The 9,553-nt window shown below is 33.8% G+C and overlaps 1 protein-coding gene across 1 annotated transcript in view; it reads right to left on the reverse strand.

The window, feature by feature from the left end:
• The window catches only part of LOC108914494 (extracellular matrix protein A-like), an 86,807-nt gene that overhangs the window by 17,223 nt on the left and 60,031 nt on the right, over nucleotides 1-9,553 (reverse strand). Inside the window, exons 5-6 of the mRNA XM_018720314.1 lie at nucleotides 5,101-6,399; nucleotides 1,691-4,176 (exon numbers count right to left, since the gene is read on the reverse strand). Coding sequence (XP_018575830.1) covers nucleotides 1,691-4,176; nucleotides 5,101-6,399 — 3,785 coding nt within the window. The remainder of the gene's footprint in view (nucleotides 1-1,690; nucleotides 4,177-5,100; nucleotides 6,400-9,553) is intronic.

Raw genomic sequence — 9,553 nt, forward strand, 5'->3', positions numbered from 1 at the left:
TTCGCCCATGGACTCAAAGTACCGGGCCGTAATCTGGTAAACAAACATTGACAGTGACTTATCGAAATTGTCATGTTATAGATACGTAGTTATTTCCAAAAAATATGATGTGTGTGTTAATAAATATTTTCTGTAATACCTTCATAACCGACCATAATTTCCGACTTTTGATAACTATACATTTTTTGTGTAGAATAAAATTCTCTGCCTATTTCTGATAGTTACGTATAAAAATTTAAATGTATAAAAGGTTAGAGAAAAATATTCACAAAGGGTTGTAACAAAATGAACGCCCTGTATGATCACTGCATACTTCATGAGGAGAAACTAAGCAACAGCAAATTTTGTTCCAATCGATTAACTGGGTTCTGAGTTAAGGAGAAAACAAGAAATAATAAAAGAAAATTTAACACCCTGTTTGGTTAAATCGACACAATTTGGGTTCTAAATTATACCCTTGAGGTATGTAACATTCGTTAGTGTCAATATAAAAATAAAATATGTCTAGAGTAAATAGTCTGCAAGAAATCTTCTCCACCAAGCGACAATATAATCAACCATAGAGATTGAATTGAGATGTTAAAATCGTAATTGACACAAAGTCGCTTATGTCCCTAGGAATACAAAAGCGAACAAATATTTCTTTAAAAGGGAAATTAATTATGAACACCAGTTTATTCAAACAATAAATAATAAATAAGTAATAAATGGATATGTTTTTTTGAGAAAACTGTTATAAGTTTTCTTTGCTTTTTATAAATGCGATCATCTTCATCTCTGTTGCTTCTTCCATAAATAACCCTGATACAATCACAATTTTGTTACCCACTTTTCTCGAACGGTCTGATAACTCGTTTCTATTATCTATGGTTGGTTATAGACTACAAGCCCATCGGCAATTTTCAAGAGGTCATTTGACTCGGCATGAATTACTTATAAATTAATACTACCACATATAACAATAACTTTAGAAACTATGCTGTCAATTGTACGGCCTTTCTATAATAAGACTTACAATATCATATAGAAATATTTTTCAGTAATGCCGTACATATTTGTCGATACAGGAGTGAGAAATCCCGGATGCAAACGCTTATATTCTGACCCTTATAGTTTACGATCATCGAAAAATGGTCAACATTGTTGCTAAAACAATACTTAAGATGTAAAATAATTTTTAATATGCCGTTAAAAATCCATAGGTCGATATAAAAATTATTAATTTTGTTAAATTTGAAAAGCTTATATATTAATATTTTTTCGCAAGTACATAAGTAAAATTTTTTCAAAATCGAAAAAATTATTATTAAAAAGTCAATAAAAAAAATCTGCATTCGAATATTTTTTTAAAAATTTGGAATTATTTTTATTTTAAAATTAAAATTACTGCTTCGAGATTCTAGCTGGCCATCGAAACATCTTCTTTGTCTCTTTTTTCTTTTCGGCGTGTAAATCTTTATGTGGTTTTATTCATGTTTATAACCGACAATCTTAAAGTTGTTTTTGTATCAAATTCACTTTTAAATTATTTTTACTAATTTTAAACATATATTGTATGTCAATGGCTTGTTCAAACAATTTTATTGTAACATAAGTTGCAAATATGCAAATGCGAGGGTACACTTCAAAACATATATTATATTACTGTTTTAAATGTAAGTATTTATGTAACACCCTGTATACCTCTCACCTGAATTACGTATCCTTCAGAACATTCGCATTTGAAACCGCCCTTGAAATTTCTGCAGAGCATCTGACAATTCCCATTGTTCATTTGGCACTCATCTACGTCAATACAGGTTCTGTTATTCCTTGGATCCAGCATAAAACCATTCGGACAAGTACACTGATACGACCCAGGAAGATTCTTGCAACCATGAGAGCAACCACCGCGATTCAGCTTGCATTCATTGATTTCCTTGCAAATCCTCTTATTGGGCCTTAGAAGGTAACCAGGCGGACAGGAACATTCCCGTTTCCCCTCGTTGTTATTACAATAATGCGAACATCCTCCGTTATTTTTCGCACAGGGATCCTCATCGGAGCACTTCTTTCCGAAGAGTTTATATCCTGGCGGACAGGAACACTTGGCCTGACCGTTGACGTTGGTACAACCATGCGAACAACCCCCATTGGTAATTGAGCAGGGGTTTATCTTGAAACAGGTCTTGTCTATCAGTTCATGTCCTGGAGGACATTTACATATAACCTGACCGTTGATACTCGTACAAACGTGAGAACATCCCCCATTTTTCGTTTCGCAAGGGTTCACTGCCACACATTTTCTCCCATGAAGTTTATACCCATCGGGACAGGTGCAAAATGCTTCGCCATTCTCGTTCACACATTCGTGAGAACATCCGCCGTTGTTGATCAAGCAAGGGTTCACTGGTGCGCAAGTAGTCAAGTTTTCTAAGTTATAGTGATCAGGACAAGAACACTGTGCTTTGTTATTAACATTCGTACAAATATGGGAACAACCACCGTTTTCCAATAAACAGGGATTGAACTCCTCACAGTGAATTTTATTTTTTAATTTGAAACCTTCAGGGCACGAGCAAATACGTGCTCCAGTGGAAAAATCGCAAATGTGTGAACAGTTTCCATTATTCAGTAAACAAGGATTCTTAGGATAGCAAAACTTTCCGTCATCTTGTAGCTCAAAGTTCACTGGGCAGAAGCAACGGACCTGTCCTTCGTCATCTGAATAACATTCGTGGGAGCACCCACCATTATTCGTCAAGCACGGATCAGTGCGATAACAAGTCTTTCCCTCTAAATAGAAATTATCCGGACAACTGCAACTTAGAACTCCATTAGAAAAGTGGCACGAATGCGAACACCCACCATTCTCTATTAAACATGGATTTTTCTCAAAGCAATGCGTTTTATTGCGAAGTTCGTGTGAACGCGGACACGAGCAAATAACCGCATGGTTTTCGAAAGCACAAATATGTGAACAGCCGCCATTATTTTCTGTACAAGGATCAATTTCGACGCATTGAGTTTTATTTTGTATCACGTACAGATCTGGACATAAACAGTTAACATAACCATCAACAAACTCACAAAGGTGGGAACAATTTCCATTGTTGATAGTGCAAAGATTTATTTGCACACAATTGGTTTCATTTACCAATTCATATCCTTCAGGACATTCACACCTGACTGCTCCATTGGCATTTACACATTCATGAGAGCAGCCGCCATTATTGGCCACACAGGGATCGATTTTGTAGCAATCTTTCCCTTCTAGAACTTGACCCTCGGGACATTTGCAGACTGCTGTGCCATTTTCATTCGTACACTGATGAGAACAACCCCCATTCATTATTAAACACGGATCCGAAATTTGACAAGTTTCATTGTCTTTGCCCAGTATGTACCCAAGTTTACACTCACACATGTATGATCCTGGCTTATTGGTACATATCTGGCTACAGTTACCGTTACTGTTGGCACATTCGTTTATATCTTCGCATGTCGCATCATCGTTGGCGAGTTTGTAGCCACCATAACAAGCACATTCATATCCCCCATCATAGTTTACACATATTTGGGTGCATTCATCTAAATCAAGCGCCTCGTCACACTCATTTATATCTATGCAGGCATTCTCTCTTTCATGGTAGTCGTAGCCATCTTCACAAGAACAATTAAAGCTACCAGGCAAGTTCTGACAGAGCTGTGGACATCCGTGGTTGGTTTTACACTCATCGATGTCTTCACAATTCGCTCCATTTATAAGCTCGTATCCGACATTGCAAGCACAATCAAAAGAACCTATGGTATTACGACATATATCGGAACACTGATTATCTAATTGACACTCGTCCACGTCTTCACAAGTACGGTTATCTAAACCCAGAACAAAACCAGAGGGGCACGTACATTGCACCAAGCCATTTATTTTAGTTTGTCCATGTGAACAGGTCAAATTGACGCACGTGTTGTTTTGAAGTGTTAATCCTGAAGGGCATTCGCACCGGTAGGAACCGGCTAAATTCGCACAGATATGCGAGCAAGGATTATGAAGACATTCATTGACATCTTGACATGAATGAAGATCCACTGGTGAAATAGTAAATCCTGTGGGACAAGTACAGAAGTAACTGCCTATTGTATTTTGACAGTCATCAGAACAAGGGTTGTCATCCGCCAAGCACTCATCCAAATCTAAAAAATAATAAACCTGATAATTTAAATGGCAAAATAAGTAAATAGTATATTTTTATATTAGGATTAAAAGTGTTATTTTTGTAGTGCGCAAATTTTGTATTTGCGAAGCGAAGCATAGCGGATGCAAAATTGCGAGACAAAAAAGACACTTTTAATCCGAATAAAACATGCTATTTTTTTCTCCAACCGAAGTCCCCCATTTAATTATTAATTTGTGCTTTGAAATTATTCAAACCTAATTTGAATAATAAAGGAAAGTAGGTAAGTAGGATATATCGATGTAGTCATGGATACTTCGTCAAACATTAGTCGCCATATTGCTAACTAAGTTCATTTGTGATTGTTTGTGGTTCAATTTGCTGAAATCTTTGTAAAAATGGAATCTAATGAAGATTTAGGTGTAACTGAGGAGATACTGGAATGTGCGAAAGAGGTTTCTTGGAATCTTCTCCCAAAGAAATCTCGAGAAATTTATGAATGTGTCTACTAACGTTTTATTGATTGGTTCAAAGAAAAAACATTAAGTTGTATTCAGAAGATGTATTGGTGGTGTATTTCTCAATATTCAATGTTTAGATCAACATTGGATATAAAGAAGGGGACTGATATAAGCAAATATTCAAAGTTGCTTTTCTCAAGAGACAAAATGTCACTTGATCAAACTGTGCATATATCAATGTAGATAAACAAAAAGTATTGTAAATATTGTTGAATAAACTTTAGCTTTTGCTAGGATTAAAAGTTAATTTTGTTGCTAAGATACTATTTTTTCTATTTTTTTTTTTCTCAATAAGGAAAATATCAAACTTAGAGACTTCTGACAGTCAAAAAATGTCATAGTTTTGTTACGGTTGGAGAAAAAATGTATATTCGTTATTATTCATATATTTATTATGCTTTTTCTAAGTTTGTATTTCTTACCGGAACATTCTCCATTATCATCCAAAGTATATCCCTTCTCGCATTTTGAAACTTCCTTTAGTAGTGGTTTGTTCTCGTCTTTTTTACTCTCTTTGTAATCCTCTTCTTCGTAATCTTCATATCCGTATTCATCATCATCCTCATCTTCAGTAATTTCCGTAGTTTCTTCGGACTTCGAAGTAGCGGTAATTATGAATTCTTCTGTTACATTATTAATCTTTTGTGTACTATTTTTTATGATTTCGTGTATACCTGTGTTAACCTTACCGATATCTACTTCTGGCAAATATCCTCTACCGTTATTTTCTGTAGTTTTCTCGTTTTTACCAACCTCTGTTTTATTTGTTTCTGATACTTTCTTATCATTGGAATCATAGTACTCATCATCGTAATCATCGTCATATTCCTCATCTAAGGAATCATCAATTCTTTTAATTATTTCTGTTTTCGATGTTACAGTAGTATTATCAGTACTACTAACAGTAGGTGGTGGTTCTACCGCTGTGTTACCGTCAGTCTTTTTTAATTCCTTATTATCTCCATAATTCTCTTCGTAATGTTGATCTTGTTTATTTTGAATTTCTTTCTTTGGAACCAAAAAAGTATTATTATTAGTTTTCCCTAAATTCGACATTACATCCTCATCTGCCTCTTTCCTTGTTTCAGTATTTGATTGGTTTGTTACATTTACTATAGTAGAGCTATCGATATTTGTCGCATTTACATTTACCCTATTTTCGATGAACGTTTTATTTTCTTTGGTAATTGAGTCAACCACATCATTTTCGCCAGTTAGTTTAGTTGAGTTTGTTACACCGTTTTCGTTATATTCATCATCGTAGTCATCCCCAATATTATTTTTGCTGATATCTCCTGTTGAAGCAACTGGTTTTTCTGTGGTTGTTGTTTTAGTATCTTCTTTCATAGACAATTCTAAATTTTCATCTTTGTTAATTGTGTCATATTCTTTTTTATTATCAGTTGCCATATCACGCCCGCTACTCCTTTCCATAGCTGATTTTTCGTGTTCTTTTTGTTGATTTGAGTCTTTCTCAGAATTTTCAATTTCATCATAATTCTCTTCGTCCTTATAATCTTCTTCTTCGTAGTCCCCATCATCGTAATCTTCATCCTCGTAATCGTCTTCGTCTTCTTCGTTAGGAATCGTTTCGTTGTCAGTAACAGACTCATCAGAAAGTACAGCGTCTGAGGGTTCTTTACAATAATACGATCCGACAAAATTAACACAACCAAATTTGCAAACCTCAATTATTTTAGGATTCTCGCATTCATTTATGTCTGAAACATATATACGATATTTATAACAAATTATCTTTTTATATTAATAATGTAGATGCTGATTAATAATTAAGTAGTGGAGTATTGATATATCTGTTATTTTTTATAAACCAAATACGTAAATTGTTACACATACCTACAGTATCAGTTTTAGTTAACCCCTTTGATTCAATTTCTTTAGTAATCAAAGATATGCAATGAACTCCAAAGAATTATTAAAAACAAAATAAATAAAAGACCATACAACATTTACAAAATAAACTATAACAAGATGCAGTTTCTTGAGTAAAAAATAATATTAAACAAAAATACCTAACTCAGCTTTTGCCTGACCCTGAGACAATTTGTTTATAACGCTGTTTTGCACGTCCTACTTTGTAAAGGGCAACTTAATTTCAACTTTTTGATATTTTTCTTTTTGGATACGTTTCTATGGATCAATCAATCAATCAATCAATCAAACGTTAATTTTAGAAGTTAATATCGTAGATATAGATTCTATATCTACGACATTAACTTCTAAAATTAACGTTTGGTAATTAAACAATTAGTTGCAAAAAAATGAACGAAATTAATTAACAAATAGCTGAAGCAACAATTTCACGGTCAATCGAATCGGCATTTGGCACACATGTTGATCTTTGGATTGGCCGTCTTTTCCATAAATTTCTTCAACTTCTACCGTTTTTTGAAATAATAATGCGCAGTTTTCGAAAACTGATTTTTCCACGTTCGACCTTTATTTTACAGTTAACAAAATACTAAAAAATGACTGTAGGTACCTTAATTGTAGGTAATTTAATTACTTACAACGGAAAGTAAGTAATTTTCCGATAGGTCGTTTAGATTTTCGTGGGCATTAAAAAAATTTAAAAAACCCGTAAATACGTGGCAAATGCCACTTATTTGCAATTTGCCAACTTATCGTCACTTCTTTCGAGTTACTTTTTTGATATTATGATTCTACATACCTTTCCCCGTCATAAAATACAATAAAATGTCTACTAATAATTTTTTCAAGTTTTTAGGTTTTATAATCTAATTCGACTGGAGTACAAATGAATATTTATGCCTAAACCACAGACAATATAGCTTATCGCCACAGACTGCGTGTTAAATGCTGGAAATTGGTAACCCGAAAAGGATTCAGGCTTATGTTAGCCGGCATCCAGCTATAAAATTTAGCGTGATAACTCTTCTACTTGGTAATAGGCGGCAGTTCTAGCTGTGGCTTTGTTGCCAAATAATAACTGCCAAATAAATTTAATTCATTCAATTATGTAATTAAAGAGATATGGAACTTTCTTTTGTTTGGAAATCATATTTGTGTTAAATGTTAAATAAAATAAAGTTAGAATTAAAACTATGAATTTACCTAATTAGTTATTTTATATCACCTTGGAATGGGAGAATTCAAAAACTTGAAATTAATGTTTTTAGATGTATGCGTCGACTTCCAATTTAGTACGATATTAACACCTATGTTTAAAAAAATTGCATTATGCAGGTTGTGTATCCTTAGATGGGTACTGCTCTCTTATTGTTAACTTCTTTAAATAAGTAAAGTAATTATTGACACATATCATGGATGCCATTGGTAGTGCTCATATTTGTGACACAAGGTGTTCAAAAAAATTAACACAATGTAAAATTGCTGGAACCTCAAAGAGTAGTTGAATACGAAATTTCTGCCCAGGGGTGTGGGCAGATTTTTTCAATTATTTTTTCGATTCAACACACCGTTTCCGAGTTATAAATACTTTTTTATTCTGTGATGTCACACAGCGTTATTCCCGATTTTTTTTTTTTTTCGACATGCGGACTTCTGACGTTTTTCACTCGATCACCAATCAGAACCATGGGAGATTTTTTGATACTTCGAGTCATTTCCGAGGTACAAGCAAATACTGTTTTTCTTTTCTTTTGTATATTGTGATACCCCGCTCTGTGTCACCCACAGAGTGCTCTATTCAGAACCAAGGGAGATTTGTTTATATTTCCAGCCATTTCCGAGTTACGAGCAAAAATCGTCTTTTTTTCTCATACTTTTTGACATCATAGCTCAATAACGAAGGCTAAAAAGGCCACGTGCTCTACACCACGCTCCCTCCCTAGGTGTCCTGAAGATGCTGGGGAAGCCCCAGAGACTCCTGAAGACAGCAGAGAGAGAGAGAAAAGCCCTCTATGAGGACAAAGTAACTGTATCTCTATCGCACACTATAACTATATCTCTCGCACACAATCAGACAAAAACGACAGAAACGAATTTTCCTTTAAAAATACATGGGATTTATCAAATCAGAATAACCCACTTTAATTTAAAAAAATTTAAAAATTAGGATGGGTTATTCTGATGACGAAAAATAAAACACAATTAAACTGTATTATTCAAATAACAATAATGTGCAAAAGTTCTTCAGGAGTATCGGCAAATTTATTTTGGAAGACGAATCCCGTCAACGAACACTAAAAAATATTATTAGAAACCTTAGGTGGCCAGAAAACAGCCCTGATCCCAGTTCAACAAAATATATTATTAAAGACCTCAAAATTTACCAGTATTGAAAGAAAAAATACAGGACAAAATTTTTGATAATTCTGAATTTGGTTTTGAAGCAATGAATAGTAAATTAAAGCATATTTTCAACTGTATCATCACAATTACTTGCATGTGGATTTGTAAAAATTGTAGGTATTTTAATGTTATTTCGTTATTAGGTATTCTCCTTATGTTGTTGTAAAGGTTAGTTATAAAAATCGTTGTTTGTTATTTCAATAAGGATGAATTTTAATTCTTTTTAATGAATATTTTACTTTAAACCTATATTTTATGTCACCAAATTTTGATGTCAACAGAAATAAAGGGAAAGTCCTACATTTGTGGATGGTGGATTTGTGGATGTCAAAATACAAAAAAAAACTGTACCTACATTCCGCGACGTACTAATAACCCACCTTGTACATTAAAAAAATTATCATCATCAAATATTTAATAGTTATTTATGCAACAAGTGCAAAAAGTAAGTGTTTATTGCACGCGACGTGAATTTGTCCAACGAGGCCGTTAGGCCGAGTTTGACAACACGTCGAGTGCAATAAACACTTTTTGCACGAGTTGCATACAATATTTTTTCTACGTTCATGAAAAAAAAAT

The sequence above is a fragment of the Anoplophora glabripennis genome, unplaced genomic scaffold, assembly GCF_000390285.2.
Source record: "Anoplophora glabripennis isolate ALB-LARVAE unplaced genomic scaffold, Agla_2.0 scaffold1067, whole genome shotgun sequence".
NCBI classification, from domain to species: Eukaryota; Metazoa; Arthropoda; class Insecta; order Coleoptera; family Cerambycidae; genus Anoplophora; species Anoplophora glabripennis.